This window comes from Macaca fascicularis, chromosome 6 (genome assembly GCF_037993035.2).
Source record: "Macaca fascicularis isolate 582-1 chromosome 6, T2T-MFA8v1.1".
In the NCBI taxonomy this organism is placed as follows: domain Eukaryota; kingdom Metazoa; phylum Chordata; class Mammalia; order Primates; family Cercopithecidae; genus Macaca; species Macaca fascicularis.
The window spans coordinates 86,082,792-86,105,510 of record NC_088380.1 but is presented as its reverse complement, the minus strand read 5'-3'; the positions used below and the strand labels follow the sequence as shown (position 1 = coordinate 86,105,510).

The 22,719-nt window shown below is 36.0% G+C and overlaps 1 protein-coding gene across 42 annotated transcripts in view; it reads right to left on the bottom strand.

Moving 5' to 3' along the window:
- ATG10 (autophagy related 10) overlaps positions 1 to 22,719 on the bottom strand; it is a 305,844-nt gene that overhangs the window by 76,246 nt on the left and 206,879 nt on the right. For 41 of the 42 annotated variants that reach the window (XR_012413822.1, XR_012413821.1, XR_010587430.2 and 38 more), the window contains 2 exons: positions 16,799 to 16,937; positions 2,798 to 2,895 (listed from right to left, as the gene is read on the bottom strand). Coding sequence is in view for 32 of the 42 variants with exons in the window: in XM_065546451.2 (XP_065402523.1) it covers positions 2,798 to 2,895; positions 16,799 to 16,937 (237 nt within the window). In the remaining 10 variants the exon portion in view is untranslated. Of the gene's footprint in view, positions 1 to 2,797; positions 2,896 to 16,798; positions 16,938 to 22,719 lie in introns of those variants that run through there. The other variant, XM_073993767.1, reaches the window with a different exon arrangement.

The window sequence follows — 22,719 nt, the reverse complement described above, 5'->3', positions numbered from 1 at the left end:
AGTGCAATGGCTACAAATAAGTTTCCCTTACTTGATCTGTAATGCCTCGACATGCACTGTGATGAGCAATTTTAAAGCTTAAATAAACATTGTTATTAGAAGTAGGATATCTGTTCACAGATCAAATCCTAATAAGATCAATTCCAAAGGATCACCTAAGTTTTATAGTTGTGTTGTAGTGTGATTATATCAAATATCCCTCGTATTAAGTGAGCCCCAGCCTTGGTGTTAGAAATAGTAATGCTTGTTGTGATAGGATTTGATCTGTAATACCATACTATGATAGGGAGGAAAAAGATGGTACACTAATAGGCTATCTGTGTGACAGTGAAATAACTATAAAATGAAGGACATTAGTCAATTCTATTAAAAGCAATCTATACACAGATTGGTTCAGTGGTGAGTTTAACAATGTAAGAGTTCTATCAATAAAAAGAAATCTATGGCAACATTGTATCAAAATCTTGTTCTTATGTCATGGGTCAGAACCAAGACACATGGAATTAAAATATAAAATATCATAGACCGCTAGAAATTGTGCTACATACAGGCCTGCATTGAGAAGATTAATTATCTGCTAGAGACAGAAAAGGAAAATGGTAAGAATTGGATGCAAGAGTATAAAGGAATTGAGAAAGAGTTAATAAATGGGTGTAAAGTTAAATACACATATATTTTTGAACACTTTTTTCCTCTATCTTTTGCCATATTTCTTGACTTTTACAACCAAACATTTTCTGGGTCTTGTGGATAAGGACTCTACAACACAAATTTTTGTGCAGTGTGTGGCCATTGACAAGACACTAGAAGCTGGAACTCTTAGCACTAATCTTGATATACTTAAAGGTTAATTTAAAATAGTTTGCATAAACTGAAATGTTCTTGCCAAATCTTTAGGGTTGGTTTTCTCATATTTCACATTATCCTTCTTCATAGCAACCACCAATGCCTGGTCTACAGATTTGGATTTCAGAGGGGCCATTTTTGTCAGCTGAGGTGGTTTCAGAGAAAGGGATGTATGAGAGGACAGGTAGTAAGAGGTAATACATACAGAAAAATGAGGGAAGGCATTAGATCTAGAAAAGATCACAAGAACAAACGGCACAAGAGGAGTATAGAGAGATGAATAACCATGTTTGGCAAGAGCTGTGTAGAGTGGAGGAGTAGAAGATAAACTTAGAAGAGCAGGTTGGAACCAGGGAGCGGCAACCTCTGATGCCCAGGCAAAGCATTTAGACCACATCCCAGAGGCCCTCAGAAAACTACTGCAGGTTAGAGCACAGGTAAGATAAGTATAGCATTGGTTAAAAAGATGTGACTACAGGTAACGGGCAGAGAGGAAAGGAGCAGAAGACCACAGATAAGAGGCTTTACTAATTGTTCCACGTGAGGTCAGAGGGCTTGATCTAGGAGGGTGATAGTGGGAAGAGAAAAGATTAATTTGAGAGGCAGTGTGAAAGATACAAATACTTAAAGCTAGTTTTGTCCTCAATTAAAACCTAGAAAATGGTCATTGTTAAAGAACTACTTACGAGATGCTAAGGATTCTCATGTTGATTGGGAGGTAAACTGTCATTATGATCAAACACATAAGAGGGCATAAAAATTCTAATAACTGATAAAGTCATTTTTAAAGGAAGCTTTCACTAAGCTCAACAGAACCTTGGAAAAAATAAGATTTTTGATATAAGTAAAAATTATTTTTAAGGAGATTATGATTGGTTGCAAGGTGATGAGTATTTTTTAATTTCCAAAATAATTAACTACTGATTTTAGCAAGGCAGTAATAATGACTTATATGATTGACAAATCTATTTTCTCTACTTTTGCAAATCTACTTTTTATATCTGCTTTTGCAGATCTATTTTCTCTACTTTTGCAAATCACTATTGTAACCATATTATTAATCAAAAGCTCTTCTTTTTTGCAAATGTATCTATGAGTAAAACTGTAAAGCAGTATAGATTACAGAAGGCAAATCATGTATTTCTTAGTGTATAAGCCAACTTAGTTTCTATGTTCATTTGCTTAATACATTTTTATTGAGCACATACTACATGATAAGTACTGTGCTGGTGCTGCATGTGCAATGAAGAATAAAAGAGACATGGTCTGCCTATATGAGAGCTCACAGTACAGACAGTCCCAGACTTAGGATGGTCCAGCTTAACAATTTTTAGACTTTCTCATGGTGCAAAAGTGATACACCTTCAAGAGAAGGTACTTTGATACCTACACAACCATTCTGTTTTCCACTTTCAGTAAAGTATTCACCAAATTGCATGGAGCTATTCAATATTTTATTATAAAATAGGCTTTATGTTAGATGATTTTGTCCAACTGTAGGCTAATGTAAGTGTCCTGAGCACATTTAAGGTAGGTTAGGCTAAGCTATGATGTTTAGTAGGTTAGGTGTATTAAATGCATTTTCTACTTAAGATATTTTCAACTTACAATGGGTTTATCAGGATGTATTCCCATTGTAAGTCAAGGAGGATCTGTATAGTGGAAAAAACAGACATCGATTTTTTTTGAATCATCCTAATATGTAATTTAAAATCGGAATAAGCATCCTAAAGGATAATTATAGGACACTCTGAGAGCTTATAATAGGGTGGCTAAACCAAGACTGGGTCTGGGAAGGTGTTTTTAAAGAAACTGTCTTTGAGGTGAAATATGTAAAGATATAGAGGAGTGAAATAGGGAAAAGAGTTGGGGAGAGGGAACTAGAAGAAAAGATGAACAGAGGGAAAGAATACAATAAAATGCATACAATAAAATGACAATACTCTCCGACCTGTTGTGTAATAGTGTCCCATGGTCCCTGTAGCAGTCGCGTCTTATAGCACTCATGAACTCCTTCCCATATGTCCTTCAGAGTTAAAGGTCTCCCATCTGTGAAAGTGCATGGTAAAGACTGAGTTAGTAATTCATGTGACACAATGGTTCTTGGTGTCAATCTAAAACTCTTGGAAGAATATCATGACTTTTAGAAAGATCTTCAGTGCACATGCTATTTATATATCAAGAGAGTGCTATATGAATTACTATTTTCTTCCTGAGGGAAATTTAAACATTCAAGCATCTCAGCTTTGTATCCATCTAGCATTTAAATTATCTGCCCATTTATTGCCTCTAGGAATTTTACAAAATAAATAAAATCCAAATGTGTTTTAGAGAGAACTGACAGATACAAGCAGAGGCAAAGGAACAGACAAACAGATTCCCATATTCACAAAGGTGCACTATGAATACTTTGAATCCTTCGTACTTCCTCTAGTCCTTAAAACAAAGAAGCCATACCCATGCATCTTTCACGTTCTCATGGAGTATCTATAATGTCCCAATCACTCCATCAGGTACCATGGAGAATAGAGATAAGAAAAACACACAATTTCTCCTAACAAGGAGCCTATCATCTACTGAGGAAACTGTGACAAGTATATTATAGTAGAGTAGTCTCTGCCTGAAGAAGACTGACGCTCACTGATGGTCCAAGGAAGAGAGATATTAATACTTGGTGTATATGGCAGGCAGAGAAAAGGACTCTTGGGATGGGAAGGGACAGTAGAACAGGGTTGGCATGAACAGGGCAGTAAAAGCTTTATTGAACAATAATGCTCTTTTTCTTTGTTTCAATTATCCATCTGTATCCACCCAAACGATGTTTTACAAAGACCACTATGGCACTTACATTATACACAAGGTAAGTAAAGTAGAAAAATAGGTATCTAAGTTCTGAAAAGAAAGCAGAAAGAAGAAGTCACCTAAAGATTTCAAACCATACACTGCTGGAAAGAAAGTATCTTAATGCTAGAATCCGGTATAACTTGCTCCATTCAGAGCTATAAGGCCCTCAAGACTCAGGGGTGTGCTCTTTTGGGCTAATGGAGGATATCACTTAAAGATATTTCACATAGCAATATGCTGAATATTTAGACCAAAGAAGTATTTGGTCATCAAGGGCAACAAAGCATAAGGGAAATAATCTACTCAAGAGCTCCAAAAATCACTGTATTAAGACTTTCTAGTATAAGTTTAGAAATGTATGGTGTTGGGGGAAAAAACACTAGATTTGGAATCTGGACTAAGTTTAAATCCTGATGTTGGCACTTACTCCCTATGTGAGTGCAAATTACTTTGCTTTTAACTTTACCTGCAAAATGAGAAAAATGATCCTTTCTAAGTATTGTTCTTTTGAGGCTTACATTAGTGAATGCACCCAGGACTGTGTTAGGTACACAATAAGAGCTCAATAAATATTAGGAATCTCCTCCCAGCCCTCACACAATCATTCTAGTAATTCTCAAACCTAAAAGATTCATTTCTAGACTGTTATTTCTTAGAATTTTCCCATGTTGCTATACCGTGTATATCATCTTTGATATAGTACTAAACTAATATCATAAGCAGGACATTTCTCATGTTTGACCTAAAAATTTGAACTTTTCCTCAACCTTTATTTTCAATAAATAGCAATAGAATATTTTGATACATTTTCAATAAGTATCTTCATCTTGGCATTTATCTGGTGGCAGGAGACCATTATCTTGTGATAAATAGTTTTATTCCATTGACATTTCCATGTCTGTAAAATGAACAAGATTTATTCATCCAATTAACATTTGAATGTCATGTTTAGCTACAAGTTAAAAACAAGCTGCCTTCAGTATCTGTGTTATATTGTTTTCTGAACACATTTACAGAGGAGGGCCAAACTCTGCTCTTAAGCACTATGCACCTTCGAAATATGCACATGCCATGCACGCATATGTGTGTGTGTGTGTCTGTGTGAACGCACGCGTGTGTGTGTACTGGTGTGGGAAGAGGCAAATAAGATCTTAAGTACTTTAGTGTCAAATAGTAAACCAATCAAATTATAGAATGATATGCTTTTAAATTAATTTTTACATGTCAAAGTTAGAAGAAATCAAATACCTGTAGTAGGATAATAAAATGTTAGAGCTACTATAACCACTAATTTTATAAATAGGGCAGCCAAGGTCTTAGGAAATATGTATCTGCCAAAAGTATGCAGCAGGTTCATGACTGAACTGAAGTCTGAATCCAGATATCAGGACTCACCAGTGCTCTTCCTGCTGGTCCACGCTGCCTCTGAGGGCTGAGGCATTGCAAATGCTTTATAAATATTTACTGAGTAAATGATAAATGATGAAAAAATGCCTTCCTTAACTTTATTTCCACTAACATAAAGGTTTACAGGCCTAGAGAAGAATGCTGGGTCTCATATCTTCATATCTGATAATCAGTAATGATTTTAATTTTATTCCTTAAAGTATTTCAGGCAACAATGTAAGTACAGAGTAAATGGTTTGGATACAAGTTAATTTTAGAAGTAGGTGTTTTATATAATTGGGCACCTACTATATGCCAGGCACCTGTGCCAAGCCTTTGCGATAAATCAGTGAGCAAAACAATCATCCCTGTTTTCATGGAGGTTACATTCTGCCTTGGGGTGTGTGTGTGTGTGAGAGAGAGAGATAATAAACAATAAACACAATAAACAAGTAAACTGTATATTATCTTAGGAGGTGATACATACTATGGTGAAAAGGAAAAGTAGAGCAGGCTAAGAAGTGCCAGCCAAAGGTGGATTTGCAATTTTAGACTTCAGTGAGAAAGTAACTGTGTGAAAAAAATGGGAGGCACAGCATTCCAGGGAGAGGCACCAACCAGTGGAAAGACCACCAGGGCTGGGTAGGGGATCACTAGCACCACATGAATATCACTAACATTCGTCACTTACAGACAATGACTTAAAAAAAACACACATAACTTTATCAAGATAAAATTCACATACATACAATTCGCCCATGTTAAGTGTACAATTCAATTATATTCATAGAGTTGTGCAATCATCACCTCAATTAATTTCAGAACATTTTCATCACCTTAAAAAACAACAACAACAAAAACAGCTGGGCACAGTGGCTCACGCCTGTAATCTCAGCACTTTGGGAGGCCCAGGTGGGAGGATTGCTTAAAGCCAGAAGTTTGAGAGCAGCCTGGGCAACAAAGTGAGACTCCATCTTTACAAAAATGTGGCTATATAGGGAAGGGCAGAGACAAGAGGCCAGGAAAGTATTTACCTCAGTAGAGTCCTTTAGCTGCAGTCCCAATGAGGCCTGGCAAAGCTTTATTTCTTTTTCTTCAGAAAAAGCGCTATTTTCTTCTCACCCCTACTTTCTAAACCAACTTGAATGCTTTTCTGATTGTTGTAACCAGAGCTTTGTTTGAAAAGTAGACTCTTCAAATGAGGAAACCAATGGAAAAATTGGTAACATAATGGCGCAAGTCTGTTATACAACCACAATGATGCAACTGCTTGAGATGGCTTAGACAGTCGTGATCTCCATGAATACCCTCTCCAAACCATGGTCTCCAACTTCCAAAATCTAACCTCCTTAAAAAAACTGAGGAAGGTCAACAAGTAATTGTAATACCATTGTTAAAATATCTGCTTCCTCTAGGCCCATAATGGCTATCTCAAGGGCCACTGCAAAGTCTCTTTAGCACCTCTCAAAGTTCTGTGTTTGGCACCCCCTGCTGGTGGCATGCTAGGCCTGGTGGGACTACAAGTATTTAAAACAAGCATATCAAGTCTTAAATATTCAAAAGACCACTGTTCCTCAAAATAGTCACCTAGGGAGGTTACCTTACTATTCAGCAAATTCAGCCAATATTTATTCCAACAATGCTGTAATTCTGTCAATGGAACTGCCTTTGAACTTTTGAACTGCCTTCAGAGCCAGAGAAGTAACTAATTACTTACTAGTCCCAAATAGGTTTAAATCAAAGGGAAAAAAATTATACTTATTTTATTCTATATATTTGGTTCCAAATGATTTTGTTGTCTCCAAACAAATTCACCTTTAATGGGCAACCATCTTCCAACTTTTAGCCACAAGGACTGGAAGAAGTTTCAAAACCAGCAGTTCCCAAAATACGTTGAGTAATCAGAGTATGGTTGGCAAAAGTATATAATTTTGCTTTTCCTCTGTATCTCTGCAAATCTCTCCAGTTTCTGCTGACCACTTACACTGTAAAAGGTCTGGGTAAATATAGTTTTGTCTCTATGACAACAATGACCTAATGAGGTATGATGCGGTCTCTGTTCCCTAAGCCTTCATCACTGGTTTGCCTAATCACAGTTTACACCTTCATCATCAAAGACATACAAAAGTTAGTTTCTGAGATGTTTCACAGAAAAACAAAAAGATCTAACTTGATAAGCAATATGTTCAAAATCCTGGCATACATTACTGATATCTAAAATGCTTTCAAATATGATCGTGACTCTATTTCGAAAGCAAAATGGATACTTGAGAAATCCCACTGAAACAATTAAACTAGGATATTTCTATATGTATAAAGAACCGCATCATATAAACAAAGCAGAAACTTGAAGAATATTGTACATATCCACTTATTTATGAAAACTGAAGACTCAAGACTTAAAATATGGACATAAATACTTGGTTAAGTACATAAAACACATTATTATGTGCCTGCATGTTCAATTCAGAGTATCTTCAATCAGAAACTTTAACCCATGTTAAGAGAGTCTATTTTTTTTGCATCTGGCCTCAGTCAGAGGAGACATAAGCTTACTCAATCAACAACCCCTTCGTTTCAGATCCAAGATACTTGATCGCACCAATTTTAACATGCTTAGAAATTTCATTAATCACATTGAGGCTGAGTAGCTCAGTAAAATCCCCTGAATACTTGAAAAAGAAGTAGAAGCCAAAATAATTTCAGTAGTAACCTACATAGTGAGCATGGTAAACTGAGATCATTTATATAACAAGTGTTTAGTGAGTACCTACTATGTGCCTATATCACTTGGAATGATAATACACATTTAAGCTAATGGAATGTCCTGTCAGTAATCTAAAATGTCAATGACAAAAGAAGAAGAGACATTAGGTGAAAAATAGAATAATTAAAAAGTACAATCTTTAGCAACTGCCAGTAGCATTTAACATTTTCATATAAAATCTCTCAATTGAATAATAATCCACATGTCAAGTAATCTATATACTACTCAAAATGTGCAGCTTTCTAAATTAAATTTTGCAGGGCTATTAGTTTTCATGAAGCCAATAACAGCATGAGATATTTCACCAGCACTATCTAACTCTAGTGCAAGCATGCTGGAGTCACCTTTATCCTTGTTGTGCATGGTTTCACCAAAATTTTTTAACTCCTAAAATGAAGACTAGAGAGAGTATAAATAATTCAGAGTAAGTTTAAGAATAATGTTCTGAATGCGGCCACTAGAAACAAAAAGGAAAGAGTGGATTTTTCACAATGAAAGATGTCATTATTCAATATATTGTCTTCAACAGAGCTTTGAAAGATATAAAAATTCATGTCATACTCCACAGTAAGGCAGAGATGAAGCTCCACCAAAGGAGAAAATTCATTTTTGCTTCAGTGAGAAAATTATATTGTGATACGAAATGAGTGCAATTGTTCATGTACATTCATATCAGCTACTATACTGGCTAATTCTGTAACTTTTATTTATTCCTATAAGCATTTTAGGACTTTGTATCTTTATTGATCTTAAGAAATCTAAATGAAATTCCAAAAATATGAACTATGGCAACTTCCTTTTGCTTGCATATAACATCAATTAATTAATTTAACCTATATGGTTCTTAAATTTCAGTTATTTGAATGAAAGTGTCGTGCAGTGAAAATGGGCTATAGAGTTTAAGTCCCAGCTCTATAGTTTTCTATGTACCCTTGAATAAATAATTTAACCCCTCTGAGCAGTTTTTGTCTTCACATGAGCATAATAACAGTTCCGACCATCTAATTTTAGTATGAAGATCTGGATATATAATTTGGCTAGCATGATTGAAAGGCACTAAGTGTCAAGCCCCATTTCCAATATAAGCTCAGAATCCTCAAAACTCTGAAATCAGTATTATTGCTAACTCAATTTTTTTTTCAGGTGACGAAAGAAAGGAAATGGCAAAGTAAAAAATTTGCCCAAGGTCATAAGGTTAGTCAGCAGCAGAGCTACGAATCAGAACCAAAGTTTTCTGACTCTAGACCATGCACTTTTCACCACTACATTATACGTGTTTCTGTGGACAGGAGTTCTTTGTAAAGTGTAAAGTTATACATGCATATTAGTTGTATTGTTCTTGTTGCTACTATTACTAGTGGTCCCCATCAACACTGCCTAACCTATGAGTACATGGAATTTTTCCTTTCGTGGTTTTCTTCCCAAGCCTGGCTCACCCTTTCCCCTATCACTCATGGACAAATCCCATGTTCAGCCAAGGCCTCTCTTGATCAACACAGCTCAAGGTAATCCCAAGCCCTGGTGCCTTTTACCTCTCTTATGGTCCTTAACATATTCTACTTGTTATAGTGAATTTCAGACCTATCTTGTTTCCCTCACTAGACTGTAAGCTCCTTGATGGTATTATCCATCTCAATTTCCTTTATTTATCTCAGCACTTCAGAAACATATTCATGCCTTATGTATAAATATTTTCAAATGAATGAACAAATGAAAGTTCAACATTATTTCTAGAGTAATTAGCACATTCTAAGAATGGCTGAATGATCATAATAAAATTAATTGATTAAATGTTTTACATTTATACTTTTAAAAACCCTCATACTCAATAAATCCATAGCATTAAGCAGATGCAGCTATAGCAGATATGTGATTTCTCAGTATCCAAACATACTACCAATTTGAGAGATAAATTCCAAAATAAGTAGGAAGCTGAGCCCCGTTTCTACCACTAAAGCTACAGGGAGGCAGATATTCCCTTGCCTTGTCATTCTACCACCTTCAGTTGACTCTATGACCTACCCTTCAATAAGCCTTTTCCTGCTTATCAAATTATTTGCAACCAGGGATAACACATCTAATATAGTAAAAATAGATGGTTTAAAAGTCTTGCTTAATACATATTTTCAAAATTATTAGCTTAAAATGCTATATATTTGTCTAGCAATCTTGAATAAGAAAATAAATGTTAACATGGTTTTTAATCACACGAGAAAGTTTATGTGTGTTACAATCTATTTTTATGAACATATGCCCAACAGCACAAAAAGGAGCAATTGTGAATCATCTTAAACTGTCCACATACAGTGTTAAGAAACGTGGAATAATGCAAGTGATGTTATACCCTTCCATTTAAATTAAGTAAATCACTTAACCTATTAGAAGTATATATAAGACCATTTTGATGAACCTCTGAATAAGAAAATGGTCCCAAGGGAAGCAACATTGGGTCCACAAGATACCTCGGACATCAGCCCTGTGATACCACTATTGATCCAGAAATCTAAGAACCATACTACCAGCTGGATATCTACAGCCTGAGGTCTCCTGGTTCTAAAGCAGAAGACAGTCTATTTTCTTTTTTTTTTTCCCCCTAAGACAAGAGTCTCGTTCTGTCACTGCAGTGGCATGATCTCGGCTCACTGCAACCTCCGCCTCCTGGGTTCAAGCCATTTTCCACCTCAGCCTCCCCAGTAGCTGGGATTACAGGCATGCGCTACCACGCCCAGCTAATTCTATTTTATTTTTAGTAGAGATGGGGTTTCACCATGTTAGCCAGGCTAGTCTCGAACTCTTGACCTCAGGTGATCCGCCCGCCTCGGCCTCCTAAAGTGCTGGGATTACAGGCGTGAGCCACCGCACCTTGCCAACACTCTATTTTCAATCCTATCCAAAGTATTCTGAGGTTTTGATTCCAAACTCTTGAGATTAATACTCAGCAATTTGTACTCCTGGCTTTCCTCAAACATTATCCCCACTTTATGGACTATTACTACTATGTTACTCTATACCAGAACTTTGAATACCCTTCTTCCACCATCCAACCTGTTCTCCTTCTCGTGGAATGCAGTCTCTGCCTTCTCAAAACAGCACCTAACATATAGACTTGAACACTGCTTTGATGACTTTGAAGGAACAGAGAAACAATACATGAGTTACAAGTTAGGCAGTGATTTGTTTCAGCATATTTTAAAGAGAGGCTAATGAGATTTGTGTTGTGCACACAGTAGGCACTTACGTATATTTTAATAGGTATTTCAAACAGGGCTCATTTTGCCAATAGTAAGCAAAGATAAGTTTTTTCCATATGGCACAAATATTCACCTAAGAAAGCTAAAATACAATCTCTTACAGGTTAATAAAATTAATGTACTTACCTTGCTATTTTCTCTCCATCTAAAATCTCTTGCCTTTTGTTTATGTGGCTAAGCAATACTCTGCTTAGAATAAACCTTTTGGCTAATTAGCTGTCTCTGTAGTTTTACTTCCCATTTCTTTAGCATCTGTCCTTTAGTACATTTTCAAAACAGAGCTTGATTTTTCAATGAGATTCTATTGCTATCATATGTTCTAACCCAGCATGTGACTTCTATCCTAATTCCCCATAATGTTTCAAATATTTACATGGTTCAACAAATAATTCTCACTAGATTTCCTCTATTATTTGGACTTTTCAGTTTAAATATATTTGTATTAAATAATTTTTCATTATTTTTAAAAATAACTTTCACTGTTTGCTCTTCAAATTCATTTCAATCCCTAGAATCTATTTTTAATTCACCAAAATTCATGTTACGGTTCATTATCATGACCTTGGCTAGATTTACTGTCTACATAAACATATGTGTAACATAAATATAAATATATGAACTTTCTTAAAGATTCTTTACAATCAAATAAGACCCTAAATTAAATTATCTGTCAAAAAATTTTCTATTTTCTGCTCACTGTAGTAATTAACTAAAGTCATTTTTGCCCCAGTCTTTAAATACTTCTCTAACCCACTATTTTTCTTCCTATTCAACAAGATACCTTAACCTTAACTCTTACCATACTTGCAATAATACATTTTTCCCTGAAAATACGTTCTTCCCAACTCATTTTCTCTAAGAGGTTATTGTGTTTAAATTGTTATAAAATGAATAACAAAAACAATGAAAAAGCCAAATTCCTTTTTTTTTTTTTTTTCCAAATTTCATTCTCACCCTTCAATTCCTTTTCTTTCTGTTTTACTCAGGCACAATTTCTAGGAAATCTTTCCTCTGGTCTCATTCACATCTGCTCAAACTCTTTCACTTTTTCTTTATACCTTCCAACCCCTTCCTATCCATTATCTCTTCCATAATTTGACCTCAACATATCTTTTCAACTATTTGTTCCATAATTCATCCTAAGTGAGCCCCTACTCCAAACTGGTCCTTCACTGTTCCCCAAATATGGTGGGCTCTCTCCAGCCCCCATAGCTTGGCACTCACTGTCCTCCCATTCTACAATGCTTTTCCTAACTTCTTCAAGAAACCCAACCTGCGGCTGTCCTCTACAAGCTGTTGGACAGAACTACGGCTATTCTACTTTTACTCTTCAGCTTCCTCCAACCCCTATCTTTCCTGTTTTGTTGTCATTCTCCTCTATGCACTCCAAAGACTTCCTCTTGTTGCAAACCATGGACAATCCTTTTCCTCCTTGATGATTTATATGCTGCTTTAATTCCAAACTTTCCATTATTCTTTCTTTATCCTGGCCTTTATCTTAGTTTGGTTCATGCTGCCTTCGAGAAGGAACTATTCTCTGATTATTTCTTTTGCCTCATTTCTCCATGAGCATCCTTCAGGCCTACAACAAGTGGACAAATCTTTCACATGAAATATTTAGGCTACATTTTTAATTCTATATCCTTATTTCCTGGGCCAATAATAGAATGGTCTCCATAAAGGACAGCCATTCCTTTGCTGAATGGAGGAAATGATTCCTCCTCTATTCAAATGGCCCTGCTGACTAATTAAAGAAATATGTCAAAACACCTCCCAAGAAGAACCCATACGTGATCCAAAGAATTAAATGTTTTGAAAATAAGAAGAGCCACTTGGTCCATTTTTCAATAGAGATTGAGAACAAAGGAAAAGAAAGAGATGAATCAGAATTATAGACATTTCTAGCTAACTGTAAGAAGAAAATATTTAAGCCGAGGCCTCTGGTAAGGCAAAGGCCATCATGTATGTGCCTAAGGGTTTTACCACCTTTGAAACATTTGCCACTAGCTTTGATCAAAGTTGGGCCCTCAAAAGGGAAAATGAGACATAAAAAGGTCGAGGAATAAGAACGATAGGGAGTGGACAGAAGGCTTTGGCATGATACAAAAAATTCTTTAATATGGTATGCTTCAAAAACAGTGGGGAAAAGAAAAAGAAAACAAACAAACAAACAAAAAAACAGCATGCACTTGAAGATGTCAATGCTTTGTGGGAGTGGATTTACTAAACTACAAGGCACTATTCCAATGTAGGCTATTTATTATTATTCAACAGATGTGCAATTACGTCTCACCCTCTGCTGAGTGATAAATGGTATTAAATGTGTCCCACCACCTCTCCCAAACCTACAATGACAGAAGTAGTTAGAGAAAAACAGAACATTGGGATGGAAGGGCTTATTTCTTCTCTTAAATCCACATTGCCTACTTGGTAACTGAGCTCCTGTACACCAAAGTAGTAGAAATGAGAGGCAGAAGCAGAATGCTGTCTCAACTTGGCTGTCTGCCTTCAAGGATTAAATAAAAATGCGTGTTTATAGAAGTGGAACAGCTGCTGCAGCTAGTTTGGATACCCACTTTTGAGTCCTCAGGATGTTCTATTTTTCTAAGTCCACTACTCTTATAGTCTCTGAAAATTATCAGACTAAAGAGTAAAGATACATAGATGGTTTGGGTCCTAGGTCTCCTGGAGACAACAGAATTACTTCCGCCTTCAAAACCTGGCATAGCAGTTGAAGTAGGCACCATCACAATATTTCCATTCTTGGGCTGTATTTTTTAAATGGCTAGAAATTCTTCATTATCGTTTCACTTAAATACTTGATGCTGTGCCACAGTTGAATAAGCCATATATATATACATATATCTTATACACATATACACACAAAGCCATAAATAAAGCTTCTCACTTTGTAGGTACTCAATATTAATTTCCTTCACTCTTGTTTTTATATTGAAGCTCTATGTTCCAGCATATCATTTTATAGATATAAACAAATATTTCTGCTATAGTGCAAGTTGTGATATAATAGAATATATGATATGATATGACATGGCATGACATGGGAGTGACAAGAATAGATGGCATGTTAACTGAGTCTTGGGCTACTAGTAATTGGCCTGGTGGAAACTGGACCATATAAAGAAAAGGAACTCAAAGTCTAAGGGATTTGCATTTCGAGAAACAGTAAAGATTTCTTCTGAAATTGAAGCAAGTTGATACAAGAAAGGGTAATGTAAATTTAAATGGAAACTATTTATTACTTGTTTTGCTTTTCCTTAAAAAAAATAGGGACAGGGAGAAAATTTAGAGCAAAGCAGAGAAATTAATTTTTACTAACAATCAAATGCAAAAGAAATTATAAATATCTGTCAAAAACAAGGCTAAGTGAACTATTTTTGAAGCAACAAAAAAAAAAAAAAAGACCCCTGGGCAAGAAATTTTACAGTCATCCTCTTTCTAGGTCGGAACTCTCTTAGAATGAGACAAAGAAAAATCCGGGCCTGGAATAAGAGGAAGACATTAGGAATCCTTTCACCACACTGACAGAGATATGTTTAACAAACAGACGAAGGGTCAGAGTAATCAGATATCACAGGAAAAGGTAAGGAGAATAAAAAAGACTGAGAGGAATAAATGAAAAATTGTGACTCCAGAGTAAAGGTTGATACATTTTAAAAATATCCATGAGGTTAAGTTAGGTGGAAAGAAAAAATAAATTATTAGAATATGATAAAGGAAAGAAAGAACCATTCTTCATGTTTCTCCACCAGAAAGCATTCAGTATGCTGCACAAAAATTAAATTTGATATTTTAAGGTACCTGAACAAGCACTAAATGAATTCTGGGCCAAAATAAAATTTTAAATTCCTGATACCCACTCTATACAACACAAAGCAGTGGTCGGGGCGGGGGGGGTGAATGCTTCCACATAAAAATAAATGACTTGTTTTGGTTTACCTTTATAAGGCATAAATGGAGGGCATTGTAAAAGTATACGAATAGAAGCCAAGAATGCTAATTGTGTTTTTTTAAAAGAATAGAAAATCATGAAGAAAGGATCACAGAAACTACACCAATGTCATTAAAATATAATTGGACTTGCAGGAACAATTACTGTGCTGTACTGTAAGGGGAGCTGTTGGCACATAAGAGCAAAGCACACATATGAGCTCATCAGCCGGCCTTGGCAAGACCCACTTCCAGCTAGAAGCAGTCATGTTTCAACACCTCTGATTCCCTAATGCTGACAAGCTAAACAACTTGTTTTGTCTCTGGGAGCTCTTCTCTGGTGATTAACTGCTTATGGTGAATACTAATTATATGAAAGTACAGTATTGAAGAAGTAATGTCCTACTTCCTCTACCTGCAGCCTCGACTTGTCTCTGAATTGAAGGCAGAGCCATTGCAAACCAGAACCAAGAAAGACATTTTCCTCCCCATGAATAAACAAATGTATCTCCTACTTTTTAGTATAGCACAGCTCACTGACAAGAAACTTCCTTTAACCTCTGGGCTCTAAACCAAATATAATTACCATAAAATGAGTGTTTTAAAGGCTTGTAATAATGATATGGATAAATCCACAGCAAGAATTTGTGAATTAGTGAACTATCAGTGTCCTCCATTCCCCATGTCCCATGTTGAAAATTTACCCCAAATTGTCAGTTCTTAGGAACTGCACCTCAGATTAAAATCTTCTCACCAGGGAGTCTATGAGAATTTCTTCTTGTGTTTTAAATCCTAAGTGCTTGTTAAACTGCCAACACTGCAAAATTAGAGACCATTAAACAATATAAGGCAGCAAGTGATTAAATCTACCAAACACACATTCAAGCAGCTTAAGCTACTTTTTAATTAAAAATAAAATATCATTGGCTAAATTCAGATGTCTTAGCTATCCAGAAAAAAGTTAGAAGGCTGTTCAAAATGCATAATGTTGCTGACAAGCCAGATACAAAAGGAGAAATAGGGCAAGGGTTTGGCGGAACAGGAGGCTCCTCTTGGTCCCTGGGTCTGGGTGGCAGCACATCCCAATGCTGACCCGGTTTAGGCAGTGGACTCTAAACGGGAAGTCATGGCTGCGCTGCAGGGTGAGGACGCCATGTGGCTGCTGATTAAATAAGCTTTATTAGCTAAGGCCTCCAAGGAGACAGGGTGTTCCACCTTCTTGGCAAGGGAATGAGTTGAGTAACAGCATCGCAGGAAGCTAAGGCATTGGAGATGTATACATGGCTGAAGGAAATGTCAGTGATATTTTTAAATACAGCTTAAGCTAATTGATAAACATTTCTTAAAATAATTATTAGCTTTTGGGGAAGGAGGCACAGGGGCTTCTGAGTTAATGGGATCATCTGAGATTAAAAGAAATTTTTACTGTAAAGTTAGAAGTAAATAAACATTGTAGCTTTAAGTTGTTCCTACATGTTTAAAGTAAAGAAAAAGGGCCAGGGGGCTTAGTCAACTTCAGGCAAAAGGCCAAGAATCTGAAGATCAGACTTAAGGCTGGGATGATATCATTCACGCTCAAGTCTTGATACCCTTTCTGAAGCATGAGAAAATTTACTGGTAAAACCTTACCTCACCCACAGTTTTCTTATTTTTAACTCTATTTTTTTTCCTCTGGAGAATAATTTTTCGAATATGCTTTTTGCTTTATATGTAAATGTTATAAATTTACTTTCAGCTTCAGACATGGTCTTACCTAAAAAGCTTGCCCTAAAGTAAAGTACAGGCACTTGGTAGCTACAGGAATATAAGACATGATACTCATATTTAATCACTTTGGATGCTGCTGCAGTTTCAATCACTTCACAATCATCTGAGGGTAGCTCGAACGCCTCCTGAAAAAAAGCAAAAACAAAATGAAAATGGGTTTGTTAATAAGAAAAGTACTAACATGGAGAGGAAAAGAGGAGATTTTCTTCTTGCAAAATAACAGTTAAATAAATATAAGGCTATGAGACAAGGAAAAGGGAGTTTCCCATATTAATGTTTAACATTTGAGTCCTGGGTAAATAGTAAAACCAGAAAACATTAGCATTAAGTAATTCCAGATTGTTTTTGAGACACAAAGAAGCTCTGCATAAAGAAAAAGAAAGGAAAAAAAATCCAAAAAGATCTATTGCCTGAAAAATCTTTACTGTACAATTTTAGCAACAAGATGATGGCTATACAAGCTACCTTCTTCCCTACCTGTGAAAGCTAAAAACATCCTAACAATTGAACAAGAGGCTGTGAAATGTCCCTAAAGATTCTATTGTACTTGCCAAAAGATGATTCATTGTGTGCTGAACAATTCCCAGTTCCATTTTGAATAAGAAAGTTATTTTGCAAGAGGTTGAATTTGTTAGGTATATTTCAAAACCTGAGATGATTCTGTTTTCCTCATTATTGTGCTATCTTTGGCATATTTCTACAATAAATCTTGATTTATAATAGAGTAGATGGCAAATATTAATGTCAACTTTGGAAACAGAGTTTTGTAAGCAGAGATGATGATAGTCATCTCACGTCTCACGTGATCATTTTTTACTGTTTTTTGTTGGGGGCCTTTAAAAGAATGTATCTTACTGTTTAGAAGCAATTAATTGGACATGTTGAGTCAGAGTCTGGTTCCATCCACATTCACTTATTTATTGGGGTTGAAGAATTTCCTTTGAAATTAAATTAGTACTAGAAGGAATGAAGCAGGTTGGTTTAGCTCATTTCTACCTCTCATTAAAATAGTAACAACAATGAACAATCAGAAATAACCAAGGAAAGATTTCACACTTTATCAATATGAAATAAGGTTTCCTGTGGAGATAAGCAAAGCCCCAGACTACTTTCAAGATCTGTATCTCCTTTACAGATAATTCTGTAATTCCCTACTCACAGTCAGTTCACTGGGGAGATATTACAATGGATAAATCACAACTGGAGATGTTTACAAAATATTTTTCACTAAACTCCAGTAAACACCATCAATTAAACACAATAAAATAACCAGAGAGAAATTATGGAAATAAATATGCCAGATACAGAAAATTAATACAGTAGCAAGAAAAAGAGTTTTGTATTTTGTTTTGTTTTTAAATTTTCATTAGGCATAGGTATCTGTACCTTCTATTACATCAATTCTTTTAACCAAATTCTTTCTTTTTGGTTAATAATTGGGTTGCTTAGCATTTATAATTTCCTCTCTTTCTTAATATTATAAAATAATTCTATCTTGGTGGTAAAAATTACAAATATTGCACAAGTACATAAAAGAAAAAAAGGAATTCCCCTCATCCCAGCACTCCTATACCTCGTATACATCATTAACAGGCCAGAGTGTATTTTTTTAGACTTTTTGATTTTTGGCACACAAACACATAGACACATATACACCTCCTCCCCACCCCCGCCCCTGCTTAAATCCTGCTATATATACATATGATCCTAGAGTGGATATTTTCACTCATGGGCATCCTGCCACGTGCTGCCAAGTCACTGCTATAGATTTAGTGCCTTTTAATGCCTTCTCTATATTTCACTGCATGACCACACCATAGTTTTTTTTTTTTTTAACATTTCCATATTGCTAGATATTTTAGGTTGATTATAGTTTTCTGCTACTGACAAATAAGGCTGCAATGAGTATCACAGCACATATATCCTTGCACACCTCTATTTTTTCTATGGTGCAGATTCCTAAGGGTGGAATCACTGTATCAAAGGGTATGAGCATTTTAAATCTCAAGAGATACTGAATCTCAGAAATTCCATCCTCAGAAAAAGGCTGTATCAATTTATATTCCCAGCAAAAATGTCTGAGAATGCTCTTTTCCTATGTCCAATAAATACTGAATATTGTTTTTAATTTTTGCCTACTGATGAATTTTTAAGTATCAATTTCTTATTAATTTCTAGTTTCTTGGTTACTTACTAGTGAAGGCAAGCAGCTATTCATATGTTTATTGGTAATTTGTATTCTCCCATGATTTGCTTGTTTTTACTCTACTATATTCTGATTGTTTGCATTTTTCTTATTGAATTATATAAATTGTTTGTATATTGGAAATAATAACTTACTATTAGAGATAAATATGTATGTCTGCACCATAGAAAAATAGGTGTGCAAGGATATATGTGAAATATAGACATATGTACACACATATATATAAAACACTTTCTCTCTGTTTTCTTTCAACTGTTTGTTGTACTTTTTTATCACAAAGGGTTTTCTTTTTAACTTTCACGTAGTCAAATCTGTACATTTTCTGTTTATAGCTTCTAAGTAACATGTCTTCATCAGAAGGCTTCCTGCTGTATCCCACCTCAGTCTTACAAATTATAAAGATGTTAAATTTCTTTACTATATACACGTTTTTAAACTAAAATTTAGATCATTAATCCAACTGATTTTTGTTTTGTATATAGTGTGAGGTAAGAAATTCTCCTAGATGATTTCAATAGTTCATCTTCTTTCCACTGATTTTAAATGTCACCATACCTCTCTCTCTCGCTCTGTGTGTGTGTGTGTGTGTGTGTGTGTGTGTGTGTGTGTTTATTCTCTAATCTTCTCTATTGAGCCATTTCTCTTCTTAGACCATCACTGTGCAATTCTTAAGTGCATACTGAATCGAAGGATTTGGGTCATTAATTTCTACAGAAAAGTGCAGAAATAGACTGTCTGAGACCCAGTGCTGCTAGTAAAGATACAATTTTTGAAAAAAATTTCTTCACCCAAACTGAAATTAAGCACTCAGTAATGTGCTGGGGTTGACATCAGGTATGTGAAACTGGTGATCAATTAGGCATAGATCCATATTCTCTAGGAGGCTCAAGAAATAAGAGGGAGAGGACAGAACAAGCTTCTTGAAAATCCTGTTAGAAGTCTCACTCCAGTCACTGTTCTCACTGGCAGCTGAGTGCCTTTGTGGGTTGTGAAGGCCAGGGGTACTTGTCCTCTAATTAGGACTGCTACTATGTCACCCAGTGTTGCTTTGGGCAGTCATCTACGTACAGTGACATTTTTGCATGCTTTATTCATATTAGATGAATTTGAATCCTTCGTTTGTGTCTGCTAGGATCTTTCCATCATTTGTGGTCACCTTTATGATGACCATGAAAATATCATTCCTTGAAGTCATGCAATTTGGAAATCTCAGGCTTCTACACATTTTCTGCTTTTTTTTTCCAGTTAAAAGTGCCAGATGGTTTTAGAACTTCAAGACTAAGGTTCTTCTCTTACTCATTTTTGTATTCCTGGAGATTCTAGTACAGAGCTAAGAACCCTAGTAAGCAACATTTTCTATTTCAGTCTGAAGATCAGTTTCCTCCTATGTAAGTACATTATAACAAACTTCATAGGTAATTTACCAGCAATCTCACACCACCCTAAAGACTAAAAAGAAGTAAATGGAGGAGCAGAGATGCAAAATATCACCAAAGAGGATATTCCAATGGCAAATAAGCACATAAAGAAGATATTCAATATCCTTAGCCAGTCAGGGAAATATAAATTAAAACTATAATGAGGTATCACTAAACATCTGTCGGAATGGCTAAAATAAACAAAATAGTGGACACCACCAAATGTTGGTGAAGACAGAGAAACTAGATCATATATTGCTGGTTGGACTATAAAATGGCGTATAGCCTCTCTGGAAAACCATATGACAGTTTCTCATACAAGTAAACATATAATTACCACACAACCTACCAATTGCACTCAAGGATTTATCCCAGAGCGTTGAAAAACCTGTGCATGAATGTTCATAGCAGCTTTATTCAGAATAGCCCAAAATTTGAAACAATGAGGTGTCCTTCAACAGGTCATGGTTAAACAGACTGTGGTACATCCATACCATACTATTTAGAAATAAAAAGGAACAAACAATTGATATACACAACAACCTGGATGAATCTCCAGGGAATTACGCTAAGTGATAAAAGTCAATCTCCAAAAGTTATATACTGTGATTCCACTTATATAACATTTTTGAAGTGACAACACTTTTGAAGTGAAAACCAGCAGATTAGTGTTGGGGGACTGGAGGGCAGAGAGCTGGTTATAACATGGCAGCATGAGATATCTTTGTGGGGATGGAACTATTCTGTATCTTGACCATGGTGGTGGATATGTAAGCCTACACATGTGATAAAACTGTACAGAACCAAATACACAGACACAGATACACACAATGAGTACAAGTCAAACTGGGGAAATCTGAATAAGGTCAGTGGATTGTATTAATGTCAACATCCTGGTTCTGATATTATACTATAGTTTTAGAAGAAGTTACCACTGGGGGATATTGGGTAAATGGTAGATGGGATTGTTATTTCTTATTACTAAATGTGAATCTATAGTTATCTCAAAAAATTTCAATTAAAAAATGGAAAGCATAGGAACAGTGAGGCAATTTGAGGCTTGTTAAAAACTGAATAAAAATGTTAAGACCTCAAGGTGCTAAAAATACAGATAACAGAGGGATCATGTTAATAAAGAGAGTCTAATGTCTGGGATTTGTTTGAAAATAATACAGGAGAAGGGTAAGTGGATGGAAGTGTAGAAGGAGCATGACTGGCATGGAGGGGTGATTGCTGAGATTGTTTGATGAGTCCCTGGGTGTTCATTATACTGTTCTATCTACTTTAAGGAGTATTTTAAATTATTTAAAATAAAAAATTAAGATAAAAAAGTTTCTGATACCATGTTACAGAACACAGAATGAAGAGAATTCTAATAGTGAAAGAAACCTGAATCATTCCACCTAGTCCAACACGCTCATCTTGCAGATACAAACAACAATACCCTTCTTGTTGGTGCCTTACCCAATGCCACCTAGGTACAGTAGTTCCCACTTATCCAGAGTTTCACTTTCTTTCTTTTTTTTTTTTTTTTTTTGAGACAGAGTCTCGCTCTGCCGCCCAGGCTGGAGTGCAGTGGCGTGATCTTGGCTCACTGCAAGCTCCGCCTCCCGGGTTCATGCCATTCTCCTGCCTCAGCCTCCCGAGTAGCTGGGACTACAGGCGCCCGCCACCTCATCCGGCTAGTTTTTTTGTATTTTTTAGTAGAGACGGGGTTTCACCGTGTCAGCCAGGATGGTCTCGATCTCCTGACCTCGTGATCCGCCCGTCTCGGCCTCCCAAAGTGCTGGGATTACAGGCTTGAGCCACCGCGCCCGGCCCAGAGTTTCACTTTCTACAGTTTTCAATTACCCATGATCAACCATGATCTGAAAACATTAAGTGAAAAATTCCAGAAATAAAAAATTAATAAATTTTAAATTGTGCGCCGTTTAGAGTAGTGTGATCAAATCTCTTGCCATCCCGCCTTCCTGGGACATGAATCATCCTTTGTCCAGAGTATCCATGCTGTAGACACTACCAGCTCATTAGTCACTTAGTAGCAATCTGGGTTTTCAGATCTACTGTTGTGGTATCACAGTGCTTATGTTCAAGTGATCCCTATTTTACGTAATAATGGCCCCAAGCCACAAGGGTAGTGACACTGGCAATTTGGATATGCCAAAAAGAAGCTGTTCATCTCTTACTGTGCTCATTATAAATTAGACTTTGTCACAGCTATGTATAGGAAAAAACATAGTATATATAGGGCTCAGTATTACCTGTGGTTTCAGGCATCCACTG